The sequence below is a fragment of the Podarcis tiliguerta genome, assembly GCF_965153285.1.
Source record: "Podarcis tiliguerta genome assembly, chromosome: 6".
NCBI lineage: Eukaryota > Metazoa > Chordata > Lepidosauria > Squamata > Lacertidae > Podarcis > Podarcis tiliguerta.
In genome coordinates this window covers 29,982,652-30,002,849 of record NC_139539.1, presented here as the reverse complement: position 1 = coordinate 30,002,849, position 20,198 = coordinate 29,982,652, and the positions used below count along the sequence as shown (strand labels likewise).

The 20,198-nt window shown below is 45.0% G+C and overlaps 1 protein-coding gene and 1 long non-coding RNA gene across 3 annotated transcripts in view; one reads left to right on the top strand and one right to left on the bottom strand.

Annotated features, from left to right (window-relative positions):
• Positions 1-11,600: 11,600 nt before the first annotated feature.
• On the bottom strand, positions 11,601-13,622 carry LOC310679241. Its single transcript, XR_014512176.1, has 2 exons — positions 13,586-13,622; positions 11,601-13,341 (listed from the first exon to the last, which is right to left on the bottom strand). It is a non-coding gene; the product is annotated as an uncharacterized lncRNA (long non-coding RNA).
• A 662-nt stretch (positions 13,623-14,284) lies between these two features.
• The window catches only part of ACSS2 (acyl-CoA synthetase short chain family member 2), a 59,239-nt gene continuing 53,325 nt past the window's right edge, over positions 14,285-20,198 (top strand). The window contains exons 1-2 of one of the 2 annotated variants that reach the window (XM_083444000.1): positions 14,285-14,695; positions 18,980-19,175. In XM_083444000.1, coding sequence (XP_083300126.1) covers positions 14,563-14,695; positions 18,980-19,175 — 329 coding nt within the window. In that variant the 5' untranslated portion in view covers positions 14,285-14,562. The remainder of the gene's footprint in view (positions 14,696-18,979; positions 19,176-20,198) is intronic. The other variant, XM_083443999.1, reaches the window with a different exon arrangement.

Sequence of the window (20,198 nt, the reverse complement as noted above, 5' to 3'; positions counted from 1 at the left end):
CTGGGGAGGGCCTGGGAGCACACTAGGCCCCTGAGCCTGAGGTTCCCCACTCCTGCACTAGACCGAGGGAGGTGGCTACCTCAGGTGGCAAATGCCAGCAGTGCATGTTTGATCCCTGCAAAGGACAGTTGCATATTCCTGCATTGCAGGGTGTTGGGCAAGATGATCCTCACAGTTCCTTCCAACTCTATAATTCTATGAGAACTACACTAGCTCCCAGGACGTTTCCAAGCACAATTCAAGGTGTTGGTGCTGACCTTTAAAGCCCTAAACGGCCTTGGTCCAGTATACCTGAAGGAGTGTCTCCACCACGATCGTTCTGCCCGGACACTGAGGTCCAGCGCCGAGGGCCTTCTGGCAGTTCCCTCACTGCGAGAAGCCAAGTTACAGGGAAGCAGGCAGAGGGCCTTCTCAGTAGTGGCACCGGCCCTGTGGAGCGCCCTCCCACCAGATGTCAAAGAGAAGAACAACTACCAGACTTTTAGAAGACATCTGAAGGCAGCCCTGTTTAGGGAAGCTTTCAATGTTTAATAGACTATTGTATTTTAATATTCTGTTGGAAGCTGCCCAGAGTGGCTGGGGAAACCCAGCCAGATGGGCGGGGTATAAATAATAAACTATTATTATTATTATTATTATTATTATTATTATTATTATTATTATTAATACCCCTGCCCTTTCAGAGCCACGTAAGCTAGCTTTCTTTCCTCAGGTATATGAGGAATATGAGGTATATGCAGCCCGGTCAGATTCTGCATGTGGAATGAGGGGGCTGCTGCCCCACACAACCTTGTATATCAGCAAGCAGCAGCACTATGCCAATGAACAGCACTCTATGGTTGTACTTTATTAAATCGCCAGCTTATAGCTTGAAAGTTCCCCTGAGTCACCAGAGGAACTGATGTCAATCATGAGGATTGGCCAGGAATAAAGTAAGCACAGTCACAAAGCTGTCCAGTGAAAATGCTAATTACATGCTTGCTGCCTTCTTAAAATCCCATCTGAGGACATATGTGAAGCAAATTTCTAATTCTGCACTGCCCCCTGGCGTTCAGCCAGCATAAGCAACCTTCCTTCAAACAGGTTATAATAATAATACAGTAGTGCCCCGCAAGACGAATTCCTCGGAAGACGAAAAACTCGCAATACGAAAGAGTTTTCCGTTTTCTGAGTTGCTTTGCAAGACGGATTTCCCTATGGGCTTGCTTCGCAAGACGAAACGTCTTGCGCCTTTTTTAAAAAAACCGCCAATGCATTCCCATGGGAAACCGTCAATACACATTGGTGCTTCGCAAGACGAAAAAACTCGTAGAACGAAAAAACTTACAGAACGAATTAATTTCGTCTTGCGGGGCACCACTGTAATTTTATTATATATACCCCGCCCACGATTCTGAGTTGCCCCAGCCTTTCTGCCCTAGGCTCTGCAAACTAGGTGACAAACTATGGTTTGTCAAGGCAGTGGCTTTCTGTGCTCTGTGGCGGAGTATAAAATCGTTGCGAGGCACAACTTAGCTGTGTATAGTACTAAGCCCCACAGTGAACACAGCCTAACTAACATTGTGACACAAAATTAATGTCAGTACAAGAAGCTCACTATCCACACCAAGTGATGGTATGGATAAGCCTTGAGTTACTATACTGTAATGGAAAATCTTATATGGTCTCTTTGGGCCAAAACAAAATACTTCTCAGGTGCAGACTATCCTAGCAAAAGCTGGATTATGTCTTCATTTATTAAAAGCATTTATAAACTGCTTAATATTTTTTAAAAATCTCCAAGTGGTGTACAACATAAAACAGAAGCATAAAAACATATAAAAACAAATAAAAACAGGATCTGGTTGTATTTATTTTTAAGCATTTATAAATATTAATGGTACCTCATAACACTATAGTATCTTTATTGATTTATATACTTTCCTCTCATATTTGTGAAGCAATATAAGAACTCTAAAAGAAAGAAAGAAAGAAAGAAAGAAAGAAAGAAAGAAAGAAAGAAAGAAAGAAAGAAAAAGAAAATCAGTACAGAACAATAATTAAAATCATTGCCTACTCAAGAAACTGGTAAACAGCCACAAAGACCTGTTGACATAAAGAAGTTTTCAAGAGATGCCTGCAAGTCAGAAGTGAGGATGCCTGTCAAACCTCTGCCAGAAGAATTTTCCTTAGTGTTCTAGAAACACCAATCAGATAAGAATAGCATAAGAGAGGCTCAAAGGTGATTTAAGTATCAGGTTGAAGAGCCAATTTGTCATCAGGTTGAAGAGCAGGGGTCAGCAAACTTACTGCGCCTCTGGCCAGTGTCTCCAGCGCTGATCGCGCGGCGGGCCGGAGGGTGGGGAAACGCATGCCCATACGCGTGTGCACACACTATTTCTGGCGCACTTCTAGGTCGGAGGAGCACCAGAAATAGCTTGTGTGCATGTGCACGGGCCTCCTCCAACCCGGATGTGCATTGGAAATAACGCTTGCACATGCGCACAAGCTATTTCCGGTGCTCCTCTGACCCGGAAGTGGACAGCCGCGCAGCGCAGCACTGGTAAGAGTGGGCGGCGGTAGCGGAGGTCACCGCGGGATGGATAAACGAGTCCCTCGGGCCTTATCCGACCCGCAAGCCTTAGTTTGGGGACCCCTGTTGAAGAACTTGCATTTAAGCCAATTCGTCAAATACTTTGCCTTCCTGCAGAATCTGTGTTTCTCCAACAGAGGGCAGTAAACCCCCACTTTTTCTGTTGACAAGTTGACCATGCCATTCCTATACAAACCTCTCCTCTGTGCACATCTACAGAAAGCGTGTCTGGTCAAAAAGCTACATTCTGGTAGCTGATTACTTCAGAACAGAAGCAAGCAAGAGAGTCAGTTGATGATGTTGTGTTCAGTCCAGATTCTTAAGACTGACAGCTTTACAGCAAAGCCAACAAAAGCTTTCTTCAGAAGTATCAGTTGTGAAGATGAAATGTGTGAAGGAGCCGTGCTAACTAGCCCCACTTCTATCTTTGTGAGGAATGGTTGAGGGAGTTGGGTACATCTAGCCTGGAGGAGAGAAGACAAGAGAGGTGATATGGTAGCCATCTTCAAATATGTTAAGGGCTGCCATATGGAAGGCAGACTCCTTCATTTGAGATTTTCACACAGAATTTGGATGGCCATCTGTCAGGGATTCTAGATGATCCTTGGGACCCCTTCCTATTCTACAATTATATGATTCTATTATGTCTATGTTTGCCAGGTCAGGAGCATCCCAGACCCTGGGATTTCAGGGCCCAAAGCTGCATGCAGGCCCCTTAATAAATAAATCCAAATTTAAACGGCACCCTTCCCAGTGGGAAATTTAAGCCCTCTCCCTGTCACTTGGGGGTAGCCAGGCAAATCAGTAAACTTCAGGTCAGCCCTGGGGGAGTCTGACAGCCCTACTGATGATGCTCAGGTTTGCCCTGCTGACTGGAATCTATGTGCACAGCACAAATATCTGCAAACAGATGCGTTTGAACAGACCTTGGGCCCTTCCCACACCCCCTTGTTCCTATCTGCCAATGTCTCCCCAAAGCCACTTTCTCCCACCTGGGTTTTGGAGTCCAGAAAAAAAGATCTAAAACTAATGGAAGAGCAGAATGACTTAGAGGGGAAGATTTAAGCATGTAGAGCCAGTGTGGTGTAGTGGTTAAGAGCGGTAGACTTGTAATCTGGGGATTGTAATCCGGGTTTGCGTCTCCGCTCCCCCACATGCAGCTGCTGGATGACCTTGGGCCAGTCACACTTCTTTGAAGTCTCTCAGCCCCACTCACCTCACAGAGTGTTTGTTGTGGGGGAGGAAGGGAAAGGAGAATGTTAGCCGCTTGGAGACTCCTCCGGGTAAGTGATAAAGCGGGATATCAAATCCAAACTCTTCTTCCTCTTCCTCTTCTTCTCTTCAGCTCTGCATTAGGATGTTTCCATTGACCCTTAGTCCTGCAAAAAGGACGACGATATGAAAGCCCTGCCTGCAATCCTGCTGAAAGTTTTATCTTCTACACACACAGAAACAACAGTCAGCCAAATGGAATTTGCTGCCAAGGAGTGTGGTGGAGTCTCCTTCTTTGGAGGTCTTTAAGCAGAGGCTTGACAACCATATGTCAGGAGTGCTCTGATGGTGTTTCCTGCTTGGCAGGGGGTTGGACTCGATGGCCCTTGTGGTCTCTTCCAACTCTATGATTCTATGATTCTATGATTCTAAATGAAAGGTTTAAATCAGGAAACCAGCATTATTTTTCATTCCTTTGGGTACCTAAGCAAAAATATAAAGTGAGGCTCTCCTTGGTCAAGCTACTTGGGGGCCACATGACCCCCCCCCCCAGCCATAACATCATCCTCACTCAGCAGTTTGGCCAAAGAGAGTTCATGCACCCACTCAGGAAGCTGGCAGGAAGGAGTAATCGGAAAGGCAAGTCAAGTTGACAGACTCTCCACTGTCTCTTTGTGTTTCTATCTATTGCCTTTGTTTTGAAATCTTTTGTGCACCACGTTCATGCCATTGGGATAGATGTGTGGAAGGAATACATTAATTACATTGGACAGCAGTTCAGTTAAGAAGGCAGGCTGTATTTATGCCATTGGTATGCAGAAAGGATAGCCAATGTGGTGTCTGCCAGATGTTGTAGGGCTTCCACCAGCCCCAGCTGGCTTCAGGGATTATGCTGTTGCCCTCCAGAAGCTGTTGGGTGTGATGTTTCCTCTAGTATCCAGAGGAAACAAGAACCCACCCACCCCGCTCAGCTTCACTGTGCATTGGGTCCCCAGATGTTGTTAGACTACAGCTCCCATCATCACAGCCTAGCAGGACCAGTGGTCAGGGATGATGGGAGTTGTAGTCCAATAACATCTGGGCACCCAAGGTTGAGAAAGGCAGATCTAGATGCTCCCACTCACAAGAAGGCTCACAAGAAGCTCCCTCTATTTTTCTTACACGCTTCCACACGTACAAGAAGTACAAGAGTGGAAACTTACCAGAAGAGACAATGGAAACACAAGTCTATTTCACTTAACTAACCTTGACAGTGTCCTTTCATCTTCACTGTCCAAGCAGTAAATTGATACCATCTCATAGAGGCTCAGCTTGGCCTTTCAATACTTCCCAACTGTGGAGTCATGTCAAGCATTTGCCGATGTCAGTCTGAATTCCTTCCAGTTCCCTTGATCTTTTATTCCTCAACTCACTCAAACTTGGGCTGCACTTTTCTTCTGGTCTCCAATTCAAAGGAACAACATCTCTGCATCTAATTCTTTAGTTTGTAGAAGTCCTCAGGTGCATCACACAGGCTATTTCAGTCCTGGGGAAGCTCCCCCTCCCTCCCTTCTATTAAGCTCTCAAAGGCCACTAAAATGTGCTTTATGTGAATGCAGCTGCTGGCGTCTGCCAGCCACATTAAGTGACAAGGTCCTGTCCTGAGCAATGCTCTCAGCCATTTCAGTCTATACTGAACAGAAGGATGTGATCAGTCCTAAACCACTGTTGACAGCAAGGTGCAGAGTGCAGGCATCTACAGCAAAGTTCTGCAGCAGAGTTTTGGAAGCCGCAATGCTTCTGAATACCAGCTGGAGGAAAGCAGAGGAGGGGAGAGTCCTCTTGTGCTCAGGTCCTGCTTGCTGTTTTGCCACAGGCATCTGGTTGGCCTCTGTGAGAACAGGATGCTGGACTAGGTGGACAACTGACCTGATCCAACAGTCTATTCTTATGTTATGTCCAGACCTTTCTGAGCTGGGGAGGTGGGGGCAGAGAAACAGAAACCGCAAAGGCTGACAAGAAAAAGTAACTTTTGCCAGTTCAAGAACATCAAGGTTCACATGAGGTTGCCAGCATAACATCCTTAGCAAAGCCAAGTCTTTTCTTCTTAAAGTGTTCTGTATTTATTACCTTTGGCTGTGCAAAAACCATTCATTTAAAATACATTCCCGCACTCAGTAAATCCTAGCAACTATAGTTCATCCCCCACATTGTATCCTCACTACAAGGAAGGCTAAGCAGAGGAACAATGATTTGTCTAGGGTCACCTAAACATTTTCTGAGTTGGGATTTGAATGTGACTCTCCTAAATCTAAATCCAGCCCTTAAAAACTTGATTCCCATCCCAGAAAACAAGAATCAAGAGTTTGGGTACTGCAGTAAAGGGAACCCCATCAAGTATATAAGACTTCCACAGTCTGCAAATGTGACATGAAGGCTGGGAATCCCTTGCAGATGATGACAGTTGCCTGGAGACAGAGGCCACCAGTTGTGCAGCCATAGTAGTGACCAGAGGAGGAATGACCATTGGGAGAAAAATGCCATGGTGCATCTGCAGCAGCACAACTGGACACCTTCATCTGCTCCAGCTGCAACAAAACATGTCTCTCCTGTATCAGTCTCTACAGCCACAACAGGCGCTATAACCTTCTGACAGTCTGACTCCACCCCCAAAAGTGCACTCCTCCATTGTCTCCTAAGACAGATGGGTGCCAACAACAAGACCTCAATAACTCTGCTCCTGTCAGGCGTCAGTGAATCCAATTACTGCCCCCCCCCCGGAGGCTGCCAGGAATAGATAAGACAGGGAAAGTTCTTACCAATGTTTTTTTATTCAATATTAGGCTTAGAAATGCAGCCTCTTGGAATAAGGGTGTTGCTCCAAGTAAATCTCCACTCTCCACTTCCTCAATCGTCAACAGCACCACCCACCTTACGGTGGCTGCTTAGGGTCATTTGTCTCCAAGCCTTTTGCTCTCCTACTTTCAATGCTGCTGGGTTCTGGGAGAAGGGGGGGGGGTCTGGAATGCTTTCTAGTGATAACGTGTCAACCAGCTGCTCCAGCTCTGCCTCCTCCACCTCTCCCATTATTTCCCAACTTTGCCCTTCATCTGCCTCGGAGCTATCTCCTGCAAACCACTGTTGTAATTCTGAACTGTCTTCCTCTTCTCTGGAAGGTTCAGGCTGGGGAGGCAATCTTCACCACTCCTCCTCTGTCCAGTCCCTGACAGTTCCCTTGTTACACCACTTTGCCTTATTTTGACTAATGCCCAGTCCTTTGTCACACAACTTTGCTTCCTTCTGCTCCTACGTGATGTATTGCATACTTTACAGTCAATTTCAAAATGCCTTCAGGGACTGGGTAGCGCTGCCTGCTAGACAAGTCTACCTCACTGTAATATAACTGAAGAAATATTTTCATGCAACAGTCTTACAAAGTGTTGCTAATTTCAGTAGTTATTATGTAATTTTGCTCATTCCTTGCGAACTTTCTTCTAAGAAGCTCCAAGTACATTTCTTTCTAGTCCTCACAGACCAATAAAGCTTGGCTTTCAAAACACAGAAACATTCCAAAACTCTTGCAAAGAGTCTGTATAAGAGTTGGGAATATAAAAAGGGTGGACAAATCTGATAAGAACTCCTTCAGCATTTAAACGCCCTCATCACAAACACTATTTGCTCTTAATAAATGCTCGTGTTGTACCAAAGAAACCCAAATGTGCTTGCTACATAAATTTCCGCGTTCAGAAGTTATTTTAGAGACAAGCCGCAACAATGTCTAACTCCAAAATAATGTCTTTAGAAAAACAAACTGCTACCCATACAGAAAATGTATGATAAACGATTCCTCTGACAGCAGGCTGCAGAAATAAATGTACGTACAATTTTCAGGAAGTCAAATCTGCATGCCAGATCTGTGAGCTGCGGAATACACATTGCCATGGTTACAGACCATCTCACTTAGGGCACTGTCAATAGTGCCTCCCCACACTCAGTGAATGTGTGAGCAAGCTTATGAGGAGAACCCATGACTAGGACTGTGTACACACACCTTTTAAAGCACATTCGAAGCTCATGCTTTACCTCAAAGAATTCTGGGCACTGTAGTTTGTTAAAGGGTTGCTGGCAATTGTAAGAGGTGAACTACAGTGCCCAGAAATCATTGAGGTAAAGAATGAGCTTCAAATGTGCTTTGAAGGTATAGCACTGTGTACAAATCCTATGTCAAGTTGACTTGGCTGAATCTACACCTACACCTGACAAATCGTGTAGGGCTGCTGCTTGAATGTTGAGCGAACATGCAGCTAATTTGGGCTGAGGTGGTGATGAGTGGGAGAGTCTGGCTGAAATGTTTGTGATGGAAATTTCCCTATCTCATACTCTCAGCATCCACTACCAAAATTTATTCTTGGCATGTGCTTACACACCACACAGTTAGAAAGGAACTTGAATATACAGGATCAAAGTAAGGGAGCATTTTTAAATTGTTGTTGTGCTTGTAAGTTGTTTTAGGTCATTTTTATGAAGAAAGAGAGTAATGAATGTAAATCATAACATCACACTGCTTGGGCTTCGAAGACCTCCTCTGTTTCTCCTAACACTCTTGGGTGTTAAGATTAGCACAATGAGTTTTCTTGAGAGTTCCTTCACCCTCTGAAGTGTGGGGAATGGTGTCCAAAGAGAGGGCTTTCTCTGTGGCAGCCCCTAAATTGTGGAATTCCCTCCCTGTAGACATCTGTCTAGCATCAACATGGTACAGCTTCTGCCACATGTAGAGGACATACCTTTTCGCCCTGACCTTTGGCACTTGAAATAAACATATTTTGGGACTTAGCTTATTCTTCTGATCGTTCTTCTAACTAATTTTAATACAGTGGTACCTCAGGTTACATACGCGTCAGGTTACATACGCTTCAGGTTACAGACTCTGCTAACCCAGAAATAGTGCTTCAGGTTAAGAACTTTGCTTCAGGATAAGAACAGAAATAGGGCTCCGGTGGCGTGGCGGCAGCAGGAGGCCCCATTAGCTAAAGTGGTGCTTCAGGTTAAGAACACTTTCAGGTTAAGTACAGACCTCCGGAACGAATTAAGTACTTAACCTGAGGGACCACTGTACTTGTATTTGTTGTAACCTGCCCTGGGACCTTATGATGAAGGGTGAGAAATTCAGTAGATGATTATGCGAATCCTCTACCTTTACATGCTGAGATCTAATTGCTCCAGCAGGTGGCAGATGATCTACAGTGTGTTGATATGTCAAAGTTTATCAGGGAATCTGACTTTGCCCATCCTGGTGGCCTGTTGGGAAGATGTCTGTTGAGAGCTGCAGCAACTGTCTTTGTCTTAGGATAGGATCAAAGAGTGTATGTGGTCATTGGATTTGCTGGCAAATGATGGAGAGTAGATGGTGCAACTACCCTGCCTAAAAAAATAAATCAATCATGGCAGGGTCCTCTCTCTCTTGGCATATGTTGATTTGTAAAGTGCACAGTGAATTAAACTTTGGGAATCTGCAGCATCACAATTGACAGGCAAAGGAAGGAGTTAACAGGAAGGGGTGACCCAGTGACTTGTATATTCTGCAATTCTCACAAATTATATGCCAAAAATTATGAAGACAATTCATGATCCATGCTATTGTAGCTTACAGCTGCAATAAACAGTGCACAGCCAGCAGCAGCAGCAGCAACAAGAAAAAAAGAGCTAAAAACATCAGACCAGACAGAAATCTCTTTTCTAGATTAAATTGTCTTAACTCCTGGAAGAAAAATATGAAACAAACAAGAAAAAAACATGTAAGTGTAATCCCAGGACAAGTTATTTCCCTGTTAATAAATTGCAGCCAGCTTATTACAAAATGTAGTGTGATATTAGGCAAGGCTTATTTTAGCCAAGGTGTTTGGCTGAACATAGTAAGGTTATCTCCAGGCAAAGGCTTCTCATCTGCTAAAAAGAGAATGGCACTCTGAGCCTAAATATATTTACTTTGGAAGAGGACCCATTTATTTAAGTGGAATGTACTGCCACATAATGGTTTTAGGTTTATGGTGTAAAGGCACAATGTTATGCTGCAGTTAATGTGGGCTGACCTGCCTTAGGGAAGTAGCATAAGTGCTACTCTGCTGGTAGAGACAGAGCTATGCCAGTAGAATGACACTGCTGGCAGAAGGCAGCCCTGTATAGGAAAGCTTTTTAAGGTTTAATGCTTTACTATGTTTTTATATATGCTAGAAGCGCCCAGAGTGGCTGGGGCAATCCAGTCAGATGGGAAGGGTACTACTACTACTACTACTACTAATAATAATAATAATAATAATATGCCAATGGAACTCTCGTGGTATTCCAGCAGCAACAACAAAAAGCCCTCTTGTTGGCATATTCTACTGGTGAAGTAACAGCAACAGAGCAAGCATAACCCGGGTGGGGATGTGAGTGCGTCATGGGCATAATGTAGTTATGTCACATCCTTCATTGCAACAACACATTCACACTGACTGCACAACTTTGCAACACGTAAAGAGCTGGTGTATGTAATTTCCTTCCCATGGAAGTCAGTGGGAGGGGATTTTATTTTATTTTTTAACTGTGCCCACTTCCTTCTATGACAGCAGAGCTTAGAATGTGATGTCACTCAACACCTCAAGAAGGGACCCGTCTGTACTATACATTCAAAAGACTATCATGCCACTGTAAAGAGTCAAGGAGGCTTCCTACAAATAATCCTGGTAACTGTATAGTTTATTAATGCTGCTGAGAGCTGTCGGGAGACCCTTATTTCTCTCACAGAGCTACAGTTCAGAGTGGTTTAACTATCAATCCCTCTCCCCAAGAAACTCTGACCAGCAACGGTGAGAATGGGCAGTTCCACACCATACATTTAAAGCACATGCAATGCATACTTAAAGCACATGACTTCCTCCAAAGAATACTGGGAACTACAGTTCCTCCAAAGAGCTATGATTCCTGACACCCTTAACAGACTACAGTTCCCGGATCCTTTGGTGGAAGTCATGTGCTTGGATGTGCTTTAAATGTATGGTGTGCATTTGCCCTAAGCTCCCTGCTGCTGCTGTTGACCTGCTTGCTCCAGGCAAGCTCTGTACCCTTGTATGCTCCATGTCAGTCAGCTATACTGTGAAAAGTGTTCCTAACCTGCTGCTGGTGACTTGAGGGACACGGCAACTACTCTTCTGCTGCCTGTCAAATCAATGTCCAAGAGACGACTTGGCAATCCTACCCATGCCTTTGCTTTTTTATGATCTCATCTATTCCAGATGCTGTTCAATAAAGGCTTTGGCATTGCCATATGGGTTGTTTCTTTGTCACATTAGAGTGGGTAGAGAAGGAGCCCTTTCCCATATCCAGATGTGAGCTGGCTTCAGGACAGAATTTGGAGGGGAATGTGCAAAGATCCTGGTGGGCTCAGTCAGTGGCTTGTTTTTTTTCTGTTCACCACACTACAGGTGCCCAACCTGCTTGTCTGTGCAGAAAGCAGAAGGGCACAGGTGACGTATATCACTTTGAAAGATGAACAGACAATTCCTCTGGAAACTGAAAGTTGGAGGCTGGCAGCTGGCGCTCTTGTAGTTCAAGAAGACAAGGAGGGGATCACACCATGCCAAAGTATAGGTCCGTGTTCCTCAAACTCCCCACTGTTGCTACCACATACGACTTGAAATTTACTGAGGGACTTGGCGGACCCCTTAACTATTGTTCTGCCTTTTCATAGCAATTGTTATGTTCTGTGCTGGATACTTCTTTTATTGTATTTCATTGTGTTCCATGGAATTCAAATTGCAATACAGGATAAGAAATATAAGAAGCAAGTCAAATACAATTCAAAATCAACATGAATATTTTAATGCAATGGATGCACCATCTCCAATCTTCAACCACAAATACACAGACATACTGTAGACCAGCTGAATGAGGCTCACAGACCACTGGCGGTCTGTGGATCACAGTTTAAGACCTCCTAGTATAGCACTCTGCTATGCAGCACTGCTAAGAAGATGTCAATGAACTTTCCTAACTTCCAGGTTACTACTGTCCAGCATTAACCTGGCCTTGACTGCTAGGAAGCTGGTGGCAGGCTCTCCATTGTGAAAGAAAGGTGGTATGATTTTGAATTGCGTCCTGTATGTGAATCACGCCATTGCTGAGTCATAGTTCTGGAGAGAATGAACTTTTCTCAGGCACAGTGTGCCAAATGTGAATTCCTGGGTCCAGCCTCATTGAAATGTTGAACAGAGGGTGCTGCCAGACACCCTGTTCATTGAGCATTCTTTCCGATTTGTTTGGAGGGAGTTTAGATGGTGTTGGCCATTTAATGAGCATTCACTCCAATTTGTTTGTGGGGAGGCTAGACTTGTGTCAAAGCAAGTGTTATCCCGCACTACATATTCCTGTCACTTTCCTTATTGCCAAAAGCCCTGTAATGCTTCTCTCCATCCCAGCTGGCAGCCAAATCTTACTCCAACACTGGCAACAGGATAGCATCCTCTAAGACACCTGAAGGCTAGTTTAGGGAGTGCAGTACTCCCCAAACACAGCTCTATCTTCCTACTGAAAGGAATGGCTGGAGGCTGATGCTGCTTGACGTGCTTGCCTCATCAGTGAACTCCGCCTGATGGTAAGGCTGTTGTGTTTTCCATTTTAAATGTGAGGCTACATTTATTTATTTTTAATCCATTTCTTTACATTAGTTTTGTGCTATGAACCTTAAATGTCTCTCTGTTGGCTAGGCAGTAAATTCAATGTTGAAAGGGTTATTTGCTGTGTTTTTTCATGATTTAGCAATGTTCCCATGGCAGAAACAGCAGGAGAGGCTCAGCAGCACTTTATATACTTTGACTGTTTGTAGACCGATTAATATACAAAATTTTACTTAAGTGGGGTGTACAGAAAACTAAAACAACAAATGTTACAGAAATGCACAATAAAACCATTACAGTGGTACCTCGGGTTAAGGCACCAAGGTTGATGGAACTTCCTTAGTCTGTGTCTCACTCTGCTGCTGTCCACACACACACACACACACACACACACACACACAGCTCCAGGCCACAGTACATTTGATTAGGATAATTTCTCAGGAAGCCTAAAGAACGGCAAATGGGAGACCCCCTCCACGCACAGTTCTTTCTCTGGCCTCTGAGCACCTATCCTCCAGCTACTCTATGCTAAGAGTCCTGGCAGTGCTAAACTACAGTTTAGCGCAAATGCATGAACCTGAAGGCTCTTGGAGAGGAAGAGATCCTGTCTGCTCTGCTCCTTCTCTAGTCTGGCTGCTGCTGTGCTGCTGTTAGCTAAGTCATGGTTTGGCTTAATGTGCCATCCTCCTTGCTGGAGGAGACCAACCATAAACCTGGATTTGGACAACGTCACGTGCTAAGGCAAGCCATGCTTAGCTTGCAGTAGTGCAGAAATAGCAGGACCAGGGGAGGAGCCCAGTGGCCATCTGCTCTCCAGAAACCCTCATACTTGCATGCTTGTGCTAAGCTACAGTTTGGCAAGCGATGTGTGAACCAACTCAGGTGTTGCAGTAAAAACAAGAGAATCTTGCGACATCTTTAAAACTACATACAGTGGTACCTCAGGTTACATACGCTTCAGGTTACATATGCTTCAGGTTACAGACTCCGCTAACCCAGAAATAGTACCTCGGGTTAAGAACTTTGCTTCAGGATGAGAACAGAAATCGTGCTCCGGTGGCACGGCAGCAGCAGAAGGCCCCATTAGCTAAAGTGGTGCTTTAGGTTAAGAACAGTTTCAGGTTAAGAACAGACCTCCATAACGATTTAAGTACCTAACCCGAGGTACCGCTGTATTTTTCTTTGCACCCATATGCATATATACCTGCCAACTGAAGACTTCACTTCATAAATCTGATTAAATGGATTTACGCTAAAACAATGTTGTCCTATACATAATTATTCAGATGATAGCCCCTTTCAATTCAGCGAGACTTACTTTTAGGCTGCAGCCTAAAGTTTGAAAGCTTTGAAGCTTTGACAACAAAATTTGTTGTCATTGTATCAAAGGCGGTTTTGTGCATGGGGTGGCAGCTGTATGTTGCAGCTTGTGAGGAGGGGTCAATTAGAAAAATAGCATATAGGAAGGGGTAACCCGCTTTCCTAACAATTAGAATTGCTCCCTTTGAAACTACTTTTTAAAATAAGATCCTATCCACATAACTCCCAAGCTACCTCTAATTTGGTCTTTGGGCATTTGAAGATGCTTTGGAGGGCAGGAGGAGTATCTCATGTTTCAAAGTTGTTCTCTTTATGGTCGAGCACGCTTTTAAGGACCTGCAGAAGAGAACGTTCAGCCCAATCCTGTCCAAATTCTAAGTTCCACCAGGACCTACCTGTGGCTGTCACGTGTGTCCAGAGACACTGCCTCGTGGTTCTACTTCCTCTCATTTCATCCTTAAAACTAGGCTAGGCCATAACTGGAATACTTGGCTCAAGGTCGGGCAGTGACCTGGGTGGAGGTTAGAGCCCAGCTTTGCCTCACCTCTGTTTGATGCAAAGGAGCAGGCGCTAGCTGCGGCCTGCGGCCAAGGCGGGCCTCCCAGCAGCAGCGGCGGCGGCGGCTCCAGGCCTGGGCGGAGCTTGGCGCGGCTCCCTCCCTTTCCCGCCGGCGCCTCCCCGGCTCCTCCTCCTCTTCCTCCTGAGGCTGGAGGAGGCGGTGCCACAGCGGTGTTTCCTAGTCGAGGCGCCCGCCGCCTGCTCACTCGCTGGCCGCCCGCCGCTTCAGCGCCGTCTCGCTGCGTCTCTCGGCTGGAGCCCGACGAGATGGTGTTGCCCGACGAGAAGTGCGCCGCCGCCGGGGTGTACCGGGCGCCCCCGGACCTGGCTCGGGAGGCGCATGTGCCTTCCTTGGAAAAGTACCGGGAGCTTTACAGCCGCTCGGTGGAGGAGCCGCAGGGTGAGCGAGGGGCCAGGCCCCGGCGCGGCGCGAGGTTCCCGGGCAAGCTTCAAAGCCAGCCTCCAGGCCCGTGCCGCTCGCCGGCCGCCGTGCCAAGGGCGGGGAGGAGGCGGCGGCGGCTTGGCAGGGGGAGAGCGGCCGCCGCCGTGTGCGAAGTTTCCCAAGGGCGACTTGGTCCGGGTCCACATCTTCGCCTTCCTCGTGGGCTTGCATGGCTCTCTCTCCTCCACGCCCTTTCCGACTCGGCGCCAGCTCCTTGTTGATATGCGCCCGCAGCTTTTAGAGGAGTCCCTCGGGGCCTTGTGCCCTTGCTTGCCCCGGTGGGTGGTACCCTCTGGACGGGCTGCTCAGGTTGCTGTGCTCCATTCGGGAGCCTTCGGGTAGTAACAGGTGTGGCGGCAACCGACGCATCTCCCTGCTCGTCTTACTTTGCCCGGGTGGTCCGTCCCCCCCGCGCGAATGTGCACGCGGTGAGGCAGCCTTCGTGGGCACCCCAGCCTCAAGTCAAGGCTGTTGCATGCTAAGGCTCGCAAGCATTAGCGTCATGCTAGTTAGAGTTTCCGCAAAGATACAAGGCAGAGTCCTCCTCTGCTGTTGAACTTCTGTTGGAGACTGAAGCAAGGGATGCGTCTAAGCTCAATACTTGGGAGGCCAGGGGTCCTGTGTTGTAAGAAAGAAACTGTGTTACTTGGAAGACAGTACTGTATTAGCAGTTTGGGTGATGCCCAACTGTGTACATGAGTTTTCCTTGTAAATTCCTAGAGCTTTGCTACTGCTTTTGCAAGCATGCCAAGCTCAGCAGACTTTTCCCTTGTGGAAATGTGCGGCGCTGAGCTAACATTGCTTGATAATTCAGTCAGGGATATGTGCTAAATGCACAACACCTGGGCAAATTTCCCCCCAAATATGATCATTGGCTAGATGGTACACAAGTTAAGCCCTCTGTGTTTAGTGGAAGAAGGTGGTAATCTTGCAATTCTGCGCGCTCTCTCTCTCTCTGTGTGTGTGTGAGAGAGAGAGAGAGAGAGAGAGAGAGATTTGTGAGGCCTGGGTCCATGTTGTGCAAATTCCTGGGCTGTGTTAGCTAGCAACAAGACCTGACCTGAATCATATTGTGATGGTTCGGGGGCTTCCAAGAGGGTTGCATGGGATATATGGCACTCTCCTAGTGTTGTATAGGGACTGGTTTGCCTTTGGATTCCAGAACTGTGGTAGTAGTTGGGCAAATAACATTCGAGTTTTATTTGTAGAGGAAAAATCCTTGGGAAAATGATAGCATCACCATGTCATCTGGGTAGATTGTGTTGTATAGCAATAACTTCAGCAGTACTTCCCTTCTTCACTGCCAACTGAGGTTTGGTTTAGGCAGCCTGTTTACTGAGGATTCATCTTGGGGTTTTTTGCATAAAGTTTGTGGGGAAGTTATGCAACTGAAAATTCATTATGATTTGTTTGCTGGAAGGTTATCTGACATTGTGCCAAGCAGTTATTATTTCACACTTTTCAGTGCATTTCCCCATCACTTTCCTTACTGCAAAAAGTCCACTCCCCAGCCCGGTTGCACAACCAGAATTGTCCATTGATCCATCTAGCTCGCTATTGTCTACACTGACTGGCAGCTGCTCTCCAGAACTCTTCCAGCCCTACCTGGAGATGCCAGGGACTGAACCTGAGGCCTTTCATGTGTGAATTGTATGCCTTACCACTGAGCTGTGGCCCTTTGCATTTAGCATTTGGCAATCTGGCAGTACCAAAGTGAAGGATTGCTGAAATTGTGAATCAGACCACAGAAACGCATCTGTGTTCTCATAGATACAAATGCATGCTTGTTAGGGTCAGTTCTAGCCAGTATGGCACTTTTGCTTCCTATTGGAGCTTTTGGACTAGTTCAACAGGATGCATACATGTGAAAATGCCTGGTCAGATTGGGCAAGTTGTGTAGCTGACAACAATTTGGATAATACAGTGGTGCCTCGCAAGACGAAATTAATTCGTTCTGCGAGTTTTTTCGTCTTGTGAATTTTTCATCTTGCGAAGCATGGATATGCATCGACGGTTTCCCATAGAAATGCATTGACGGTTTTAAGAAAAAGGCGCAAGACGTTTTCGTCTTGTGAAGCAAGCCCATAGGGAAATTCGTCTTGTGAAGCAACTCAAAAAACAAAAAACTCTTTCGTCTTGCGAGTTTTTCGCTTTGCGAGGCATTCGTCTTGCGAGGTACCACTGTAAATGATGCTGCATTCTGACCTTGCATCATTATCCCAAGCCTCTTATTTGAATGCTTATTACAAGACTTCTAACACTGGAGAGAGAGAGAGAGAGAGAGAGAGAAATTCTTTCTATCCCTTTGAGTTCTGTGGGTATAAAGTTGCTAGTGTTTAGGGAGTACTGAAGTTTTATAGCAATATGAAATACAGTATTGTAGTGCTGATTTAGTGGAGAACAGGTGAATCAGTGGTGAGCAGTAAAAATGATGGGTGCAATTTATGTTTGTACAGTTTGGAGTAATTATAATTCCTAGGAGGCTCTTGCTGGAAGTGGTCTACCTAGATGGCTACTGCCTTTTCATTGTTTTATGCAGATACAATAATTATGCTTTTGTTAAAGAAGTCACAACTTCAGATGTGCTCAGCTGCATGGTTACAGCAGTGTACTTTAAAAAGGCAAATAGGGGCTGACGGACTATGGGAAGTGTCTTAGCTCAGTGGTACAGCATCTGGTTTGCATGCAGTATGTCCTAGGTTCAATCCCTGACTGGGAAAGACATCCCACCTGAAACCCTGGAGATCAACTGCCAATCAGTATAGGAAATACTGTTCTGGACAGATTAATGTCTTGACTTTGTATAAGGCAGCTTCTAAGATAGTATGGACAAGCATTCCTGGATGCACCCCCATTTATCTAAAATTTACTGGGTTAAAGTGCTGTCTGTCTGTTTATGCCTCAAGCACCCAGGTATATTCAAAGAAGTAGTGTTTGGCAGATTTCCATATGTGACATTTCTCTAACCTTCAGCATGAGGAAGTATCAGTGGCCCTTTGTGACATTAGTACAGAAGTTGTGGTATACTGTGCCAAGATACAATCTAATGTATCAATGCTGCTCTTGTGTAAATTTTGTGTATATTTCTCAAGCTGACACAGACAGTGTTGGGGTGTGTTTCTAGTGACTGTGAAAGACACTTTATTTAATCAGGATTTTATTGGACATTATTTTCGGTCACAAACGCTCTTGATTTTTTTTGTATTTGAAATTTCCAGCCTTGTATCAGCTTTAAAGGCTAACAGATTTACTATTTATGAAATAAGTTTTTGTCAACTAAAACATGCTTCTCCCCCACCCCGTAAGGCACCCAAAGGTTGGGAGGTTTTTCTTGTAACAAACTAACACAGGCTAGCCCTTTGGAGTGTGGGGATGTCTCAAGTACAGTATTTCTGCATGAAAACAGAAGAAGTCTTGTCTAAAGCGTGTGTGTGTCAACATAGATTAAGTAATAGCGTTTTCTAGTAACAATTTCCAGAGAAGAAGTAGCTGTGTTCATCTTTTGCATTAAAACCAAGAGTCTTGTGGCACCTTAAAGACTAACCAGTTTATTCTTGCATAATTTTGTATGGACTACAGTCTGTTTTCCCAGATGCTAAAAGTGCTCTCCTTAGTTACAGGTAATGCAAAGTGATGGCATTGAATCTCTTGATATATTGTAATCTAGCAGTCTCACTAGCAGTTTTCTTTTGAAGTTTCTTTGCTTTAGTCTCTTGCAGAGTGTCCTGAGAGGGTGAAATGTACCTTCTCCTGACTTTCCTGTATTTCTGGTGCCAGGGTGTTTTTGTTTGTTTGTTTGTTTTTTTGCATGGAGACTGTGCTGCTTGTCATGCAGAATGTGACAGGGGATTGGTGGCAGATGATGGCCTGTATCACTTTGGAAGATGGGCAAGTGAATGAACCCCAGATGCTGAGGATGGCATTATTAAATTCTGCAAGAGAGTTGCCAGAGTAGCACAATCCTACACATATTAATCAGAAATAAGTTCCACTTATTTTCAGTGGGGTTGTGTTCATGGGCGTAGCCAGGATTTTTGTTAGGGGAGCAGGCAGGCCTTTTGTTGCAGGGGGAAGAACCTTAGTTTGCTATGTATTTTATTGATTTTTAATGATTTAGGGGAGCAGCTGCCCCTCCTTGCCCACTCTTCGCTACGTGCGTGCTTGTGTTGGTACCTTAAATCATATAGAATGGTCTTAAATAAATAAAACACCACATTCAAACTTATCTTTTTTATCTTGCAGAATTTTGGGGAGACATTGCCAAAGAATTTTACTGGAGGAGCCAACATACTGGACCATTTCTGCAGTACAACTTTGATGTCACAAAAGGGAAAATCTTTATTGAATGGATGAAAGGGGCTACAACCAACATTTGCTACAATCTATTGGACAGAAATGTCTACGAGAATAAACTTGGGGACAAAATAGCTTTTTACTGGTAACATTCTTATTTCAATCAAGGAAACACTCTTGTAAATATAGAATTAAGAACAATTCTGTGGTATCATTGTGTGTTGGCAGCCGAGTATAGAGACAGGAGACATAAATGACAAGAGAATGAGGATTGTGTCATTAGAGCAGTGTTGGTGAACCTGAAACCCTCCAGATCCTTTTGGACTCCAACTCCCATCAGCCCCAGCCAGCATGGTCGGGGATCAAGCATTATGGGAGCTGTAGTCCCCTAACATCTGGAAGTCCACAGTTTCCACATCCCTGCATTAGTGTGAGCGTGACTGGAAAAAAGTCAACAAGGCACACAATTTTAAAAGGCTAAATTTTAGGTTTAGTTTAAAAAAAATATCTTTGGTACAGCCTTTGCCAGCTTGTTGCCCTCTAGTTGACTTGTTGCATTTGGGAGTTATACCATGGTGCTTTTAAAATACTAGCTCTCTCCCACCCATGAACAGAGCCTGACATTGTGAAGTTTAGATGCTTGATTGAAGTGCAGAAATTCTAAAGTGAGATGGGGCATTTGATGCAGGAAGTATTTGCTGCCCTCATCCAGGAAGTACACCAAACTTCATTAGCATTCACGATACCTCTCCGCTTTTTGCCTTTTTCAAGGAGACTCATAAATGTGATATCATTTTTTCCCCTTTGCGTAATAGTGCTCAGTCTGTTCCTGTGCCAAGGGACACTAATGCAATTTGTTTCCTTTCTGAGACAGTTCTAGTTCCTTATTTCTTTAATTAGCTGTTACACCCTTTACAGGCCAACGGAAAAGTCAGAATTCACCCCACATTTCCTATCTATGTTACTAGGAAGAAACGCGCACTGATCTTCCTGGGAGGTACTCCTAAGCAAGTGTACTGGGCTTGCAGCTGTCGTAATATTAGTGCTTTGGATGCAGGCCTTTATCTTCTGAATATGCTTCATGGTTCAAGTGGTGGTGTGCCTTTGGTTTGGTCACATTGTTTTCTGACTATCCTAGGATCAAGGTGAGGGCTATAAACAGGCTGCA